Here is an 18,947-nt window from a genome sequence, read left to right on the forward strand (position 1 = left end):
TGTGTGTGTGTGTGTGTGTGTGTGTGTGTGTGTGTGTGTGTTTGTGTGTGTGTGTGTGTTTGTTTGTTTATATATTTCTTTCTGACCTTGTGATTCACTTCATCTCCGAGCAGTACAGTAGGATTTAGATGTGGTGACTGGGCAGGTGATTCCATGATAGATGTCACACGACTGTTTGCTCTCTAAATAACTCTTACAGAGTTCAGACGTATTCATAACTTCAGCTCATCGTCTTGTCGTACGGTGAATTCGGTTCCAATGAGCCGCAGGTCAGACGGAATTGCATGGTGTTGAAGTATGGAATGGTTGCCATGTTGGATCCTTTCACCCAGAATAAGGGTTCATCCTTCACTGCTCCAAAACAATCCCAAACCATTAAGCTTCCAATGTACTGTCTAGTTTTAGGGTGTTTTTGAGTTTTAAAAACCATAAAAAAACAAAAACATCAAAAACCATAAAAGACATAATGTGTTTCCGAAAAGATCAGGACATTGGGACAGTGATTATCAGTTATTTATGGTTATATATGGTTCAGGTCTGGAGACATACTTGGCCTCTTCATCAACTTCACCATCACCTTCAGTGTTTGGGTTTATATTTGTTTTGAACTGCTGTTCAGCCCAGTTTCTGAATGGAGGGCATCATGTTCTGCTTTAGAATGTCACAGTGCATGTTGGAATTCATGTTTCCTTTAATGAACCACAGCAACTCAAGCAGCCCCAGACCATAATAAAACCACCACCATGCTTAACTGTAGGCAAGATATTTCTTGTTACTCCCCATCAAGGCATCGCCACACATGCTGGATACAGTCTGAGCCAAACCAGTTTATCTTAGTCTCATCAGTTCACAGGACATGGTTCCAGTAATTCATGCTCATGGACATGTCATCTTGCAATGCTGGCAGCACTCATGTGTCTGTTTTTTTTAAAGCGGTTTTACTTTGTCCACCGCAGATACACGTGAACCCCTGTTTCATTCAGACATCTCTGGATGCAACACCACAACCGCTAGAGAAGGACAAATGGCACTGTCTGAAGGACGGATCCATCTTCTCCCTGCTCCCAGGGAAATACATCTACAGAGTGCGTGCTGTTGCAGAGGAAAAGACACCAAGGTATCCCACACACACACACACACACACACACACACACACACACACACACAATTGTGATTTAATCATTAACTTGTGTGTTTATACATATATGTATATATTTGCTCATTGACCTAATAAGTTATAACATTGTTATAACGTGTACCTGTGTGTTCAACTCGCACCTTCCAGCCAATCAGAACCAAGTATTCAGACAGACCATGTACCATATACTGTGAATCTATAGAGATAATACAGTGTACGCCCAGCATGATAATTATATTTTACATATCATTAGGTATAAACTTACTGTTTTTCTTTCTTTTTCTTGTTCAATTTCACTCTGAATACATTAACAATTTCTAAAATGTAGTCCCCCCCCCCCCTTTTTTTTTTTTATATAAATCGCACTGCTGGATTTTTCACTTTCATTTTTCCACAGAGGTGGGGGGCACAAACCTTTGCACTTTTACGTGTAATACGTCATCACAATCGTACGACGTAAAAAATTTAACGTATAAAATAAAATAATAAAAAATAAAGAATGTGAGAATAAAGTTGTAGCACTAAGAGAATAAAGTCGAAATTGTGAGAATTAAGTCGTATTTTATTTTATTTATTTTATTTGTTTATTTTTATACATTTCTTCACATGGCGCTAAAAACGCTGTCGTACAATACCCGTCTGATACTTTTGTCAATATGGACTAGAGAAAAAGTGCCGTTAGAAGACATACTATGTGGAAAAGAAAGAACAGTGTGATGTCTTCAGGAGTTATTTGAATATCAGGTTTGGGGTGGCCAGTGGTCTATCAGGGGTGGCCAGTGAAATATCAGGGGGGGCCAGTGATATATCAGGGGTGGCCCCTCCCCCTTATCCCCACCCCTAGTGGTGGTTTAAACACTACTTAAAAACCTCAAGCATGTGTTTACAATTAGTATAGAAAAAAAAACAACACTTTTGGATGCATTTTCTGATTAGTTTTGTTCAGTAATTCCTCACGCAGGCTTCATCGCTCTTCAAGCCGCTGAGAAATAAACAATGCGGATTTGCTCGGAGGAACCGACCTATGATTTGCCTTCATTTCAAAGTCAAACCGCTCACGTGTGCGTGAAATGAGCTTCCGCAGGCTTGGAGATTTTTGTATTTGTATGAATTGTATATCTGTCCTACATGAAGCGTTTCAGAACGTCAACTGTATTGAGTTTTGTTCTCCTATATGAGGCTCCAGATGATTTCCCAAAGCCGTGTGAGCAGCAGGATCTCATTCAAACACACACGACCAACCAAAGACGCTTCAGTTCTCTTTGGATTTGGATTAAAGTGAGAGCTCGATGTCCTTGCTGATTCCAGCGTCCTCGTTTTGCTTCACTGCCGATTAAAAGGGGTAAAAAAGGCAAACGTGACTTGTTTTGTTTGTGTTCGAAAGCTTGGGGAAATAAATACGATGACGATTTGTTTCCTTGCCTGTCTAAACTGCACAAAACAAGCTGGTTTGATTTGTTCCGCCTGGCTGCTTCCTGGCAGATCTTTACTCTTTACTGAATTATTATACGGTTTACGCAAAACATGTCACATGACCTCCTAAAGAAAGAACCTATTACTTTATTGTTGTTACAGGAACAGTCAGGGTTTTGAGGAGGAAGAGAAGGAGCAGGTGGAGGAAGTGATGGAGACGGTGTCCGAGACGGAGCAGAACCTCGGATCCTCTCGATCGTGTGAGGAGACATTAGCGTACACTCCTCAGGCCAAGAACAGTTTCACCTACGATTCGGAGATGAGAGACGAGAGCCACACAGCAGGTCCCGCTACGTTTAGTCAGGTGAAAAGGCATTTTGCTGCGATGATGTGCTCCATTCTTCTGGGAAGACTTTTCACCAGATTTTGTTGGTGTTTGTGTTCATTCAGCTTCAAGAGAATTAAAGATCAGGCACTGATCCATTTCATCCCAGCAGTGTTCAGTGGGGTTGAAGAGCTCAGGGCTCTTCTGTGCCAAATGTTTGTGAACAGCTGACCAATCAGAGGACAGAAAAATGCTGACGCTATTCTGGGCCAGCTACCGGGTCCTGTGAGGCGAATATGAAATCTGATTGGTTTAAGAAACAGACAATTGATAATAGAGACTAAGGTAAAAAGGCCAGCAGTACAGACTTTGAAGGCTCTGAGCAGATTAGATTGGCATGGCAGCACATAAAGGCTGATAAATTAATACAATTTCATTGAACAAATATTAGAATTCAGGTTGTAAATGTAGGTCAGTGCTTCTAATAGTGTTTAAGCCAGCAGAGAAGGCTTTGCTGGCCCTGACCGCCCACCACTGGGTAAACGTATTACTGCTTCTTTGTTCGTAAAACCGAACATCATCGCGTGTATCTCTGATCCTCTGTAAGCCTTCCAGAGTATGATATTACTTTGCCATATCGGTCCTGCGGCGCCTCGTAAAATCACCGTTTGCCGCTTATCGGGACATGACGTTCATCGATATCTGAGCTCGCAATCCTGTGGTTTTATGGCTCTTCAGGACGTAGCTAATAGTTTTACCATACTTGGATGGAACAAAAAAGAAAAGAAAAGGAAAAAAAACCCAGCCAGATTGTTTATCTGTTATTCCCCATTTAAGAGTTTAAATCACATTACGATCCCGATGCCATTACGCAACAGAGAAACCCACCGAAGCTTTTACTCACCCACTCACAAGATACTAAAACTTCCACTTCTGTAAAGAAGCTTTTTTAGAGTAAAAAAGACGGCGGGAAGGAGACTAAATTGAGAAAAAGTAAAAAGAGGGTTGATAGAACAGAGGTTTAAGAGAGATGTTAAGAACAAAACACCTTAAGATCGATATGTGCTTTTTGAACATCTTTTCATCTTTAGTTCCCATTCGTGCTTCTAGTAGCCTCCACTCTCCTTTGAAGATGTTCCACTAGATTTTGTGGAGATCTTTGCACATCAAGCCACAAAGGTGTTTGTAAAATCAGGCAATGATGTGGATGAGGCTCTATAGCAGGAGATCTTCCACTCCAACCAATTTGAAGCAGATCTTCATGGAGCTGGCTCTGTGCACAGAGGTATTGTCTTGCTGGAACAGGATTGGTTCTTTGGTTAGGGTTAGTGAAGAGAAAATGTCATGTTGCCACATACAGACATAATATACGATTGTGTTTAATTGTGTGCCTCCAACTTGGAGAAGAACCACATATGGCTGGAAATGTCAGGCGTCACAGCACTTTTCTACATATTAGAGTAGCATTGAAAAGTTTTTTTTGAGTTTGTTGAGTCTTGAATGAAAACTCAATCCAATAGATGCCAAGTGTAAAAGGAGAGATCTTTTGTTTATTTTGGCTTCAAAGATTAGTAAAGTGGTCTGAGTGCATTGTGTACACATAAGGGACCCCCTCACACCCTGCATACAGTCTGTTCAGGTAACACAGACTGATCAAATCAAAGACAGCCAGACTACAAAATAGCTGTTTCCTGGCACCCACTAAGATTTTAAACACCCATATAATCATACCTTCAATCTGTATAAGAGTTGTGCATCTCTAACCGAGGTTATAAAGATACAAATGAAGATAAGATAAGAGATACCTTTATTCGTCACACAGTGGGGACATTTTCTGAATAAGCTAACAATGGGAATCCTCCCATTACGATGCATTGTAATCCGATTCAAATTCAACACAATGCGATTTGATGCAACGGAAAAAATGCGATGCGATACAATTCAATATGGTACAAATAGTTTGCTTTTATTTTTTTGGTTCAGACAGACAGCAAATCATTCATTTTCTTGAGCGCCTACTGACTTCTAAAGCAAACAGGCCTTTGAACATGAAGGTTTACGTTCTTTTCCTGTTCTGTCTCCAGGAAGATGCAGCTCTACCTCTGCCATGTTAATCTATATTCAATGTGAGAAAATGAAGGTTGAAAGAAAGGCATATTCAAGCAGTCACCAGCTGTGATGAGGGACTGCTTTTGGTTCACATGATCTATAAAGTTTACTATGAATGCTTTTAGCAAAAGGTGTCATCTGTCCTAAGTAAACACTTGACCCTTAAGTAAAGAGCTACCAAGCTATTTCGCTAAAGACGCGAACAGTTTTCTGAAGTTATTAAAATTTCTGAATATCTGTGTATCCGTGTGTGTGTGTGTGTGTGTGTGTGTGCAGGTTGGTGCTGATTCTCGCTCTTCTTGTAAACTGGACTCTGCAGCCCCTCTGACGCCTCGTAAAAAAAGAATTCTTCCCGCTTGGATGATGGACGTCGCTCCTATAAACACATCATCGCCGAAAGGTATCAGAAAGAGAACGGCGTGTTCGCTCCAGGGACGGGCCGGATCGCTTAGTGGCCTTTTTCCGGTCCTGATGGCCTTGTAAATGGTACTGCTGTTTGTGGCTGATGTCCAAACAACATATTGACTATGCTTGAGTCTAGTAGCAATGTCTAGTTTGGGTGGTGGGGGATGGGAATGTATATGTATATGACAGGGGGATGGATTCCAGCACACACACTCGCTTACAAACGAATGTGCCAAACGCTATTTATTAGGGGTCCAAGCACCAAGGTGTATATGCACGCAATTGTTATTCCTAGCATCTCTTCTTTTCTTCTGGTTATGGTGTCTATGGGAGCCCACAGGAAAAATAGTTTTTTTGCTTGTCATGGGCAACCCAAACTGACAGCAAAGCATCCAAACAGGAAGTGAGGAAACACATTGCCAAAAATTGGTGAGCATCTTCAGGATCAGGAGCTAAGGCTATACAACACATCTCATAGTGTCACCTACAGAAAGTACAATAACCTCCTGAAAATGTTTACTTCTACCTCCCATTTTTGCCATTCAAAGTCTTTGTCTTTCTAGCAAACGCAGGAAACGTGATATGAAGTCGTATTTCAGTAGGACATTTGCATACTTCTATAAAACGTGCTCTTCAGAACCCTGCCCTATTGCCCCAAGAAATCGTATTGACTGTGACACATATGGTCAAAAACTGTGACAACAAAGGCTCATTCAAACCTTTCAAGATTACTTCCTGTCTGCTGATAACCTCCATCTTCATGGAGCTTCCCTTTCATGCTTGAACTTGGAGACCCAAACCTGTTCCAGCCTGAAGGGTCAGCTCCATGAAAATGTTTCTTTACATGGATTAGAAGCTGTGGAAGATCTCCTGCTATGAAGCTATCTTCAGCAGATATTTATCCATTTTTCCTTTTTTTTCACACCTTTTACGGAGTACACGGATACCCACTTACTCACTCGCTTGCTCAGTCACCTTCACTCTCTTTTGTGCTGCCCTGAGGAGTTGTACATAGAGTTAATTGCTCTTTTGAGACCAGCCGCTGACAAACAGGACTGGTGGTCTTCCTTCAGGATTTTTCAGCCCGCAATGAGGGTGAGAAAGAAGTGAGTAAAAGTCAAAAGTGTGTTCTATCGACTCTACTCAACTCTATCGATTGATGTAGCTCTTTAATCAAGGTTTTGAGGTTTTCCTTGTACCACCAATAAAGATTGGCATGTTGGCTGATCGTCAGCTGTTCAGTTTGCCCTCAAGTTTTCACTATGTCATATGTTCTGAGGTGCTTTTCTGCTCACCGTAGTTGTAAAAAGTGGTTATCCAAGTTCCTGTCAGCTCAGACAAGTCTCATCTCCTCTTGGTTCTTTCTTATGGACCAGAAGTTTCTGTTTGCTTTTAAAATCTGATTCAAAAATATTTACCCTTTTTTTTTTTACTATATGGACTAAAGGTCCACCGATAGTTGATTGCTGGAACTGTCGGCAAAAAATCCATACCGATAGTTTTTCCGGCTAACGGACCACTGTCATTACAAGAGCGGCCTCTAGAGGCGAATCACTGAAGCCACACGCTGTTTGTTTTTACAAGTGACACTGCATGCTGCACGGAGAGCTTTATATTATATGTATTGTTTATAATGTATTTATAATTTTTTATTATAAATTAAAACTTTATTAATTGATTAATTCATATTTATTATTTACATTTCCATGATTCAAAAGTTTTTTTATATTTTATGTTTGTAAAAAAAAGTTCTGTATTATTGTGTTGTGTTTTTTATACAGTATCCATTTTAAAAACAATCGGTTGATTAACTGGTCATCGGCAAGTACAATCCAACGTTGCTATCGGTAAATCGTTCGACCTCTAATATAGACAAATGTTTGTGCCCTGTCTTTCTTTTTGAACATTTCCATTCCACATTTACTCTAAATTTCCTTTTAGATAACCGCCACTCTTCTGGGAAGATGTTCCACTAGATTTTGTGGAGATTTGTGTGAGACTCCATTCAGCCACGAGGGTATAAGTAATGTCAGGTACTGATGTAGGTGAGGTGTAGATTCCTGGGTTTCAGTCAGTGTTCCAATTCATTGAGAGGTGTTCAATAGGATTTAGAGCTCTACAGCAGGAGATCTTCCACTCCAACACATGTAAAGAATATCTTCATAGAGCTGGCTTTGTGCACAGGAGCAGTGTCATGCTGGAACATTTTGGGTCTCCTATTTCAAGTAAAGGGAAAATTTCACACTACAGCATCCAAACACGTCTTTTACAATTGTGAGCCTCTAAGTTTGTGGTTAACAGTTTGGGGAAGAACCACATACCATGGCTGGAAAAGTCAGGTGTCCCAATACTCTTTACCACATTTTTCCATGTGATTTAAATCTCAGTGAAACAAGCTCCAGCACGAGGAGCCCGAAACACGCCTTCATCCAAACCCTCAGGAGCCAAACGTCCACGGGCGAGGATGCCTTCATCATCAGATGACATGGAGGAGGAGAAAGTGAATGAGGAGGACGAGGAGGATGGATGTCGCAAGACCCAGAGAAAGAGAGCGAGGAGGCTGGAAAGTGACCCGGAGGAGAGCCAGGTACACTCGGACCCTGGAACAGGGGATTTATGGATACGGTGAAAGATATTCGTGCTGAATTCTGGGAGCAGTTGCGTTTCGAATCATCTGCAAATGCAGTTAGGGTGCCCAGGGGATTTGAAGCATTATAGCTTCAAGGGGATTATAGCAACAAATTCTTGAGTTTTATTTGTTTTATATAAAAGTATATGATACATTTTAGTGGGAGGGAATACAACAATACAGCCTGTTTGTCATGGTTGACCTCAATTTTAAAATAATTTTAAAACTGATAGTGAGCCTTGGCCTTGTTGTCACGGTGATCCTTTCGAGCACAGGGTGATGAAATCCTTTACACTTCAGCAGGACCAGGTTCCGGTCTCAAAGGCCAGCCAGGAGAGGCTACAGAAAGACGAAGATACCAACACAGAGAGCATAGCTCAGAAAATGGACGTAAAAGAGAAAGAAAGTCGGAATTATGAGGCCGATCAGAGGTCCAAAAAAACTGAAGGCTCAACCTCAAAGCCGGAAAGCTCTGGAAATACACAGACAAGTGTTCAACAGGAGGCAAAAATTCAGCACAGGATGCCGTGTCCCTACGGCAGCTCCTGTTACAGGTACTCCTCGAAAGCAAATCAAATTCGCCTCAAAGCAGGATTTTCTAGAAATGCTAATTCAATTTCGAGTCCTCGCTTTGTTTTACACGGTTCATTTCCTCCAGGTTTAAGATAACCCCTTTTTTTTGGTTCGAATCAGAGAAACCCTATTGTAGGAACTCATACCGAGAATAAACAGGCTCTTTGTTTTAATCGAGTGTATCAGAACAGACGTCTTAGATGTCTCCGATTTACTGTTTCATGGCCGACCGCTAACAAGCCTAGAGCACTTCAGATTTTCTGCTCGGATCTCCGTAGTGAAGCCCATGTCACGTAGCATCTTTTATCCATTAAGTAAATCTTCAGAGCTTCAGGCTTGAAATGACGAAGACAAAAGTCTGGTGTAAAAGCAAACTTTTTTAACTCTTTCATTGTACAGCATCGGGTCTCGAAGCATCTCAAATCTTCCCACTGACCACCTTAAACTAACAGAGAGAGAGAATTCAATCTGATGCTCACTTGACCATGTGTAAAAGGATACAGGGCTCAGAGCCAACATCATTAAACTATAACTTTCACAGCTAGTATTACACAACAGAATGGTGTCTAGGCTCAATATGGTTTTCGAGAACACATGCATGATGCTTTTGTTTCTATGCAGTAATCTCACAAGAATTTAACATTGAATGAGTGGAAGAAAGTTCTGTGGAGACCGAATGAACATTTTTGCCTTAAATAGAAGAACTTGTGTAAGATGAAGAACAGGAGAGAAGATGTGATCAGACTCCTCACCTCCACAGTCAATCATGGAGGTGGAGGCTTAATGGTATAGGGTTGTTTTGGAGAAGGGGAGGTTGGAGACTTATTCCAGAAAGTGAACCAAAATGTCAACCATTCCATAATTCAACAGCATTCAATTCCTTCTGGACTGCGGCTCATTGGAATACGTCTGAACTCTGTAAGAGTTTTTTAGAGAGCAAACAGTCGTCTGGAGTGACATCTATAATGGAATCACCTGCTCAGTCACCACACCCCAATCCTATTGTACTGCTCTGGGATGAGCAAGAAATCTCCAATTAGTGAAGAACATCTTTAAAAAGTTTTCCAAGAGGCACAACAAAATATTTCATCTGAACATTTGGAGAAACGAAGTTGCTGAGAGTGTGTAAAGCTGTTCTTTATGCTAATGGTGGATTTTCCAATGAAAATAAAGTAGAACATCTGGACATTTACAGATTTGTTTGGTCAGAGTAAATTTTCATGCCATTCCATGACCGAGTTTGTTGCATAGAAACAAAAGGAACATGCATTTGAGTTTGGGAAAAAAAAAACTGGGTGTTTTTACACTTTTGACAAGCATTTATATAAAGCTTTATATAAAAAGTTTAGTCATTTTCCTCAATAGTATGAAGGGCTCTCTGCCTTTTATCCTGTTGCTACACTTGGTGATTACCTGCCATGTTGCTTAGCAACAGTGTCACACCTTGAATTACTTCACATTGCCATGTCAGGAAAAAAATTTAAATACCCTTCATTAAATCCAGGGTTTTGGGTTTTTTTGCCAGGAAAAACCCGATCCATTTTCAAGAGTGCAGTCACCCCGGGGACGACGATTACGAGGAGGAGCAAAACAACCAGGACGACGAAGAAGACGATCGGCAAGAGTGTCCCTACGGCACTGACTGCTACAGGTGCCTTTTTTTGCAGTAACATTTTTTTAACGCCCCATAAAAGAATGAAAGTAGTCTAAAATAGTTAACTTTTGTGTACTAAAATGTAAAAACAGTTCTGTAAATAATGTACGATAATGTAAAAAAAAGTCATTGAGTATATTCTGGACTGTTGGACACCTGGTGCGCAGGCAATTAGCACTATTGTAGAATGCCATTTACTTCCATCTTGATGGTGAAGTTTTTAAGTTTAGTGTGTCAAAACAACAAAATACATTTCCTTCAATTCAAATGTCTACTAGATGTTATTCTGCAGTGGTGGACAGTAATGAAGTGCATGTAATTCGTTATTGTATATAAGTAGCTTTTACACGTATCTCTACTTTACTGAAGAATTTCCATTTACAGAGACTTTACTACATTTCAAAGTTAAATTTCTTACTACGTTTATTAAAATCGATTGTTCCTTTTTATGGCTGTATTTTTCTGACTATAAGCCGCTACTTTTTCCCCACGTTTTGAACCCCGCGGTTCAAACAACGAAGCGGCTGGGTTTTTCCCGGTTTCACAAACTTTAAGCCAAAAAACTGAGCGACATAACATTAGACCAATTAAATTTCCGAACGGAAACAAAAAAACGCACCTCACCTGTGTTCTGAGCTGCACGGCTTCGGGAGAGAAAACGTTTTTTTAAACGCACGACGATGCCAAAAGATAAACTCCCGAGAGAAATTCTTGTGAAAGGAAGGAGGAAGACAGTGAACAATGACTTACTTGGTAGGCTACTGTTTAGATACAAGCCGTTGTAGCACGTTGAGTCTGGGTGAAGGGAGAGCGCGCTAACTCCAGTTGCAACAGAAATCATATAAGCACAGACAGGTTTCCAAAAATCTTGCTTTTTTATTTTTCTTGGCAACAGCATTACGGTTTAGTCAAAGAAACTTAGAAATGAGCATCAGAAAATAAGGACATATTCCTCGGTCTTGCACACATGCAGTAATACCGGAAAATGCGGCGGCAGGCTATTTCCAAAATATCGCTTGGTCTTAAAGAAGCCACAACATATTTCACGTGTTACATTCGTTTCAGTGTAGACACCTGCGGCTTATAGACAGGTGCGGCTTATTTATGGTTAAAATAAAAATCTTTGTCAAATTTAGTGTTATTATATATGGATGCGCTTTATAGTCCGGAAATTACGGTATTTATAAGAATTGTAAAAGAAGGTTTTGGGCTCATGATAATTGTAAGAGAAATCAATCAGTGTTTAAGTCATTTATATCTGTCTATTAATAGATCAGTGTGCTGAGAGTCACATTCGAGTCTCTTCACATAAACTAAGTTGATTAAGTAAAGAGTCTTGTGAAGAAAATGATAATAGGAACATTATAGTCATAATAAATAATAGTACTTTGGATACTTAAGTTCATTTGAAGGCAAAAACTTTTGTACTTTTACTCAAGTGATAGTTTAAAGAGACACGTTTATCTTTACTGGAGTCATATTTTACTTACTGTATTTCTACTTTGACCATTTTATCCACTGACCCCCCCTATGTGGTTTTAACGTAGTGGTTTGGTCTGACCAGCTCCCATCTGCCAAAACACTAAATAAGCTTTTTTACTAATCATCCAAAAAGCCTCCAAATTACACACTTCACCCAATGATATCAGTCCAATGAGTCCAAGAAAAACACTTCAGCCTGCACATATTGTTCCAGATGTAACTTTTTTTGGTAACTTGCTTGTTTTTTTTCCCCCCACAGGAAGAATCCACTGCACAAAAAAGAGTACAAGCACACCAAACCTCCAGGTGTGTGTTTTCCTCTTCACCTCCCGAAGGAACCTTTGTTAAAACCACAGAATCTGCGTTAAATTTGAAATGCTCCTGTTTGGAATACCGTTTGGACCAGACTTTCTGCCAAACTACGAATGGCAAACGCAGCGAGAAATCGAAGTGAAAGAAACATAAAAGAAAGAAATAAGAAGGGAGAAAAATAGGCTACATTAGCGCAGTCTATTCTTCTCTCGCTCTTTTTCATGACTCTCCCGCTGGCCAGCCGCTTCAGCCATGCTGAATAAAAGGATATCAAGCTTGCGTTGATTATAGGCAGCGTTTACAAGCCGGGGACTGAGCAGTCAGTCTGCGTTTGGGTGGGGGGGGGGGGGTTTCGGGGGTGGTGGAGGTAATTACTCGCCTCTGATATTCACACCCACGTTGTTCACTCGCTTCCTTTTGAAGTGCACACGACTGAACAAAACGGACTCGCTTTCAGACACTCAATACACACCAAGACTCGGACTGGCTGTTGAATTCGCTCCTTGTCCTGGCAACAGTTCCAACAGCAGCCTTCAAGAGCAGAACAAAATCAGGCTCTGTGTCAATTATGATTAAAGGGGCAGTTTGCATTTTGAACATGTGCAGGTGCAGGTTACGTGAATTCCTTTTTTGCGATGAAAAACACTGACAAATCGTCGTCTTCGTTTCCTAAATATCAAAGATAAAGTAACATTTACCGGATTTAAAACTGGATTGATAGTGAAATGATGCTTATTTTTGAACATCCCAGTCGACATTTAGTCTCCATTTCCTCTTATAATAAATTACACTCTTCTGGGAAGATGTTCCTCTAGGTTTTGTGGAGATGTGCTCAGACACAAGGGTGTTCGTAAAGGCAGGTACTGCTGTAGGTGAGGAGGAAGGAGGCCTGAGGTGCAGTCAGCAGTCACATTCAGTGTTTCAGTAGGATTTAGAGCTCTATAGCTGGAGATCTTCTACATCTTCTCACCCATGTAAAGCATATCTTCATGAAACTGGCTATGTGCACAGGAGCATTGTCATGCTGGAACAGGTTTGAGCCTCCTAGTTCAAGTCAAGGGGAAATTTTCATGCTACAGCATCCAGCGATGTTCTATACAGTTGTGTGCCTTCAGGTTTGTGGGAACAGTCTGGGGAAGAACCACACATGGTTGGAAAAGTCAGGTGTCCCAATACTTTTGTCCTTATAGTGGACATTATCCTAACTCCGATGTGGTAAGTAAAGTATAAAGATCAGGGAAGCAGAACTTTTTTCCAGCCCAACCTTGGATTATAATGTATTAATATTGGAAAGCGTGTTCTTAATAATTTGTCTGAGGAAAATAAATACATATTCAGTACATAATATATTCATAAAATATATATTTGAGCATTTATATATGTTTGTTGTAGGAAAAAAATACATTTGTCTGGTCATTACCAGTACAGTCCAGCGTTATGTAAAATACAGATCATAGGTGTGAAAACTTTGCGCCATTGTTACTGACTGCTGCTTTAAGATGCATCATCTAGGAAAAGCTTGGTGCAAAATTTTACGATGTTGATGGTCCTGAAATTGCTCTCATCTTTAGTCAAATACAATGGTTTAAGTTTTATACATATTTTCTCTGTTTTCCAGCTAAGCAGACTGTACCCGTTAATGATGATGATGAAGACCAGTACGAGAACAGCTTCATTAATGATGACAGCGAAGAAGAGGACGTAGACGAGGATTCTGACTATGTTCCCGAGTCGGAGGACAGCGGGAACGAGTTCATCAAACAACTCCAGAAGGAGGCCAAAGCCTTTCTCAAGAAGAAGAAATAACCAGACACCTGAAAACAAGGTTCCTGTTGGTGTTCTTAGAGACAGTTTGCTGAGATTTAAAGCTCATCTAAGGATGATGATGTGGGTTGAGGGTGACACCTGTAACATCGGCATTACAGCAGAATGTATTTCCGAAGCACTTCCAGGTTTCCAGCCATACTGAACACTACTAAATGTCCAGATCAGAGTCTCCAGAGTTCAAAAGGTCTCTCAGGAAGGATGTTCAGGTTTCAGGTGCACCTCTGGAATAACTCGCAAGTGTAATATGAGACTTCTTGTGCATTGTTGAATGTTTACACCAGTCTGTTATGGAGACTAAAGTTCTGAGTTTCTAAGTAAGAACGTAGCGCAATTAAAGCTGCGTTTCCGTTATGATTCAGGAAGTACTTCAATATTGAAAAACCTCTTTTTTTTTAATGTTTTTTTTAAGTCATTGTTCCTATTTTATGTACTTTTAGTAAAACGTTATTTCTCAGAATGTTCCCATGGTGTATCTGGATGTTATTTGATGGCGTAAATGAATAACATTATACTGAGGTGTAAATGAATACGCTTTTGCACCTTTTGGAGGATTTAGTATACGTTTTATATGTGGAAAATTTTACATATAAAGGAATAAAGAAATATGACAATAATACACTTTAATGTTATTATCATAAATATAGCATATGTATTTGAAATATCCCAGTGTAGGACTTCTCAACATGAAGGTAGTTCATCACAGAGGGATTAATTATTGAAACACCTAAAATTTTCCAGCCATATGTGGTTCTTCCCCAAACTATTACCGCAAAGTTGAAGGGCACACAATTGTTTTGGATGAAATGGTAGCATGAACATTTTTGAGGACACCTACTTATAAGATGATGCTTATTTTTGAACATCCCAGTCCACATTTAGTCTCCATTTGCTCTTATAATAACTTACACTTTTCTGGGAAGATGTTCCTCCAGATTTTGTGAAAATGTGCTCAGATGTGGTTTTTCCCCAAACTGTTACCACAAGTGTTTTGGATGAAATGGTAGCATGAAAATTGCCTTTCTCTAGTTTTGTGCCCAGCTCCATGAAGATCTGCTTTACATGGGTTGGAATGGGGAAAAAAACACATTTATTGAAAACCAAAAACATTTTGTACCTTAGAGGTGAGCAGCGGGGGATCAGTAACCATGTAAATGTAATTTGTTACTGTACTTGAGTAGCTTTTTCACGTATTTATAATTTACTACAGTATTTTCATTTGGGGAGATTTTTACTTTAAATTCACATTTCAGAGTCAAATTTCTGCCTTTTTACTCAACGACATTTTGCGAAATCAGTTGTTCCTTTTTATTTATGAGGATAAAAACTTAACTGGTCAAACAAGCAGCAATCCACCAATCAGGGTCGAGCGTAATCTTTGTTTTGAACTTGTTTTGATTGGTGCTTGGTGGTTTCTACTTATCAAAAACATACAGTTCAGCATCAGTTCAGCAGCATGGAGAACATTTATATAGGAATAAATGATGGAAGAAACTCCAGACTCGAACTTGCCACAACTCACGTGACCTCATTTGTGCATTTTTTTTTAAAAAGTTGAGTCTTTTCACATAAACTGAGTTGATTAAGTAAAGAGTCTTGTGACACAAATGATAAAAGGAACATTATAGCCATAATAAATCACAGTACTCTAGATACTTAAGAACATTTAAAGGCAAATATTTCTGTGCTTTTACTCAAGTGAAAGTTTAAAGGGAGCATTTCGACTTTATCTGGAGTCATATTTTACCAAATGGATCTCCACTTTTACTCATGTACATGGTTTGTGTATTTCATCCACCACTGGAGGTGAGCAAGCTTCAAAAAGTCTTCCAAAAAAGTGTCCTTCAAAAAAGGTCACTAAGGTTCTTTGCTAAATTGTGTACCTAATTAGCAAGCTAAATGTTGAATAGCAAGTGAGGTAAAACTGCTACACCGGAGAAAAATCTGTCTGTGGAACAGTACAAATAAATATTAAAAACACCATGAGTGTATTCTCCAAGAAATAAAGTGTTATGATAATGAACTAACACTTATTTGCTAGCTGGATGCTAACTAGCAAGTGAAATGTAGCTGCTCTGACACGTCTTTGCTAACACACAGGAGGAAAACATGTAAAAGTACAACAAAACAGGTCATGAATGAGTTTTCTGAGGAAAAAAAAGATCCAGATTTACTGCTAGCATTAGCACTAGCATTAGCTATAATCTTTTTTAAGGTTGACACGTTTGAGTATCACCATTTCTTACAGTTTTTTTCCCTGCTATTTTGTTTGCAGAATTTAATACATTATTTTGTATATTCTTATTACGTATCATGAGTATTACTGATTTTTAACTTAATTGTAGTTTTTACCATGTATATTGTTCCTAAAAACATTAGCTAAAACAAGCACACACTACTGAATGTTGTAAATCTGACTTTAAGGTTGGAAATGAGAGCAGTGCTGATGTGCTAATGTTCTAATTTCTGTTTTCTGAAAGAATTAGAACACAATCACAAGCTCCTGATTTCAATCATCCGCTTTCATTGTTTGTTCCAGAAAGCAATATTCAAGAAATGCGCTGGTTATTTATATTTACAGAACTGGAATGAGTCACACTGTTGGAGATGTTTCACAAACAGGATCTCTCAATTATCTAAATCCAGATCACACACAACACACTATAAGGATAAAAGTATTGGGACACCTGACTTTCCAGCCATATGTGGTTCTTTCTCAGACTGTTAGCATAAAGTTGGAGGCCACACAATTATATAGGAGGTCTTTTACAATTTTCTCTTTACTTGAACTAGGAGATCCAAACCTGTTCCAGCATGAGAATGCCCCTGTACACAAAGCCGGATCCATGAAGATGTGCTTTACATGAGTTGGACTGGAAGATCTCTTGCTATAGAGATTCAACACTGTTGAACCCTTTTGGGATGAATGTGAATGCTGACTGCACCCTAGGAACCTCCCCACCTCATCTACATCAGTACCTGACTTTACCAACACCCTTGTAGCTGAATGAGCACAAACCTCCACAAAACTTAGTGGATCATTTTCCCAGAAGGGTGGAGGATATTATAACAGAATATGGGGACTAAATGTTGATATATATTTTTTCCCATATAGTTGAATGAAAACTGTTATTCTAGCGTTCAATGTGGTAGTTATTCGGGTTAGCGTAAAAGTTATTACGCTAAGATTAAAAAAATCTTATTAAAACAGAAATCCCATGTTAAATCTTATGTACATGTGTCCACAAACGTTTTGTGTATGGATGTATATACACACACACACACACACACACACACGCGCGCGCACAAATGGTTCTATACACTATAAATATATCACTTTTAATTTAAATAAAGCGAATATTTCAGTAATACAACAAGGCACAAAAAATGACCTCATTGAATCTGGTTTATATCTTTTACAATGACGCATTAAATCACTTCAGGGATAATTTAGAAGTCGATCATTCAGGGTAAACATAAAGCCATACAACATGCTTTTGGTACTGATCTTATCATTTCCATGCTTTGTATTAATTATCAAATATTCATTAAGACATAATGGTGCTTGAGCTTATTTTTGGAGTAAAATAAAAAAAATGTATTCAAGAAAACTCTTTTTCTGAGAAAGACCCTTACATTTCTCATTCATGAAAACATACGATAAAGACAGGGAGTACCTTTAATTCCATGAGTTTGCTTCAACTTTTTTTTTGGAATTTGGCCTGTTCGCTTTATTAACGCCCTTGTGGCTGAATGAATCTCACAAATTACCAGAAGCACACTCCAAAGTCTAGCAGAACATCTTTCCAGAAGATTGGAGCATATTATAACAGCAAATGGAGACTAAATGTTGAATGGTCTAAGAAACTGGTTTATTATCAGGCTTAAGAAAATCCAGTAAATCCTGGTTAATTGGGTGATGGCGCAGGACACAAATTCCAAACACAGAGTTGAACGTTGAATCTATTCAACTATTGAATGAGTTTTGGCTAAACTCAATCTTGCTTTAAATTCTGCAAAAAAAAAAAAAGAAAAAAGAAATTGCTCTGCCTTAAAGTGATTTCTTCATATTTGGAAAGGAATTGGATTGAAATAGGTTCTTTAAAATTAAAAGAGGAAAGTGTAAAAAAATATATATACACAGAATGCCAAATATGATGATGGTAATGATGATGATGAGGAGGAGGAGGAGGAGGAGGAGGAGGAAGGCATACTATAAATTCAAATGTCATTTTGAAAGGTCTTTCGATACAAAATAACAGTGAATTATGTATAAGAACGGTGTGCATTTTTTTGTATATTTATTTATTTCAGAAATTCTTGTGTTTGGAAAATTCTGTGCTTGAATTTGTTGTTCACTGTGAAATCACTGGTCCTTTATTAAATATTTCAGTACATATATACGATATGAACGCGAACCTTCCTGAAGCGAAGGATTTTGTCCCCTGCCCGAAGAAACCACCATGTAAATAAACAAATACTTAAAGTTTCTCAGGACAGAGCTGCAAGCCCGTGAGCTGAAACCATGAGAACAGAGCATGCATGCCGGAATGATCTCTTAATGAATAAACTCTGAACACTAATGATTAACACACAATTATTACGAAGATCAGTCTTGGGGGTGGAATTGGATCGAACAAAAAAGTGTAAAACATGCTTGTCAGATTGTCTCCATTAGTCTTTGTTTTGGGAAAATACACTGTGGCATTTAGTTGGTTGTGCAGGGGGTAAAACAAAACCATATGAAGTAAAGAATACTGTGGAGATGAACGATTTCTGAGGTATGTCTTAAGGTTGCATTGGTGCAGTTTGATCTCAAGTCCATCCTTCTGGAAAATCTTTCTAAAATTCTCCAAGCAGAGCATGGATTTTTTGCTTATTTTCACTGTTGGTTCATCTGTTCCTGAGCACAATTTCCCACGTATACACAAGATAGACAAAATTATTTCAGCCATAACTGGCTCCCCATACTGTGGTAAATATTTTTGTTGCATACTTTGTAAAATAAATATAAATAATTATATATATATATATATATAAAATTATATTTTTATTTATATATACTTTTTTATTTATTTATTTT

At 38.9% G+C, this 18,947-nt stretch overlaps 1 protein-coding gene across 1 annotated transcript in view; it reads left to right on the forward strand.

Annotated features, from left to right (window-relative positions):
• The window catches only part of aplf (aprataxin and PNKP like factor), a 17,145-nt gene extending 2,664 nt beyond the window's left edge, over nt 1-14,481 (forward strand). The window contains exons 4-11 of the mRNA XM_083522797.1: nt 957-1,117; nt 2,714-2,915; nt 5,262-5,385; nt 7,778-7,977; nt 8,323-8,573; nt 10,118-10,243; nt 11,988-12,034; nt 13,659-14,481. Of these exons, the coding sequence (XP_083378923.1) occupies nt 957-1,117; nt 2,714-2,915; nt 5,262-5,385; nt 7,778-7,977; nt 8,323-8,573; nt 10,118-10,243; nt 11,988-12,034; nt 13,659-13,846 (1,299 nt within the window). The 3' untranslated portion in view covers nt 13,847-14,481. The remainder of the gene's footprint in view (nt 1-956; nt 1,118-2,713; nt 2,916-5,261; nt 5,386-7,777; nt 7,978-8,322; nt 8,574-10,117; nt 10,244-11,987; nt 12,035-13,658) is intronic.
• Nucleotides 14,482-18,947: the final 4,466 nt, after the last annotated feature.

The sequence above is a fragment of the Silurus aristotelis genome, assembly GCF_946808225.1.
Source record: "Silurus aristotelis genome assembly, chromosome: 20".
Lineage (NCBI taxonomy): Eukaryota > Metazoa > Chordata > Actinopteri > Siluriformes > Siluridae > Silurus > Silurus aristotelis.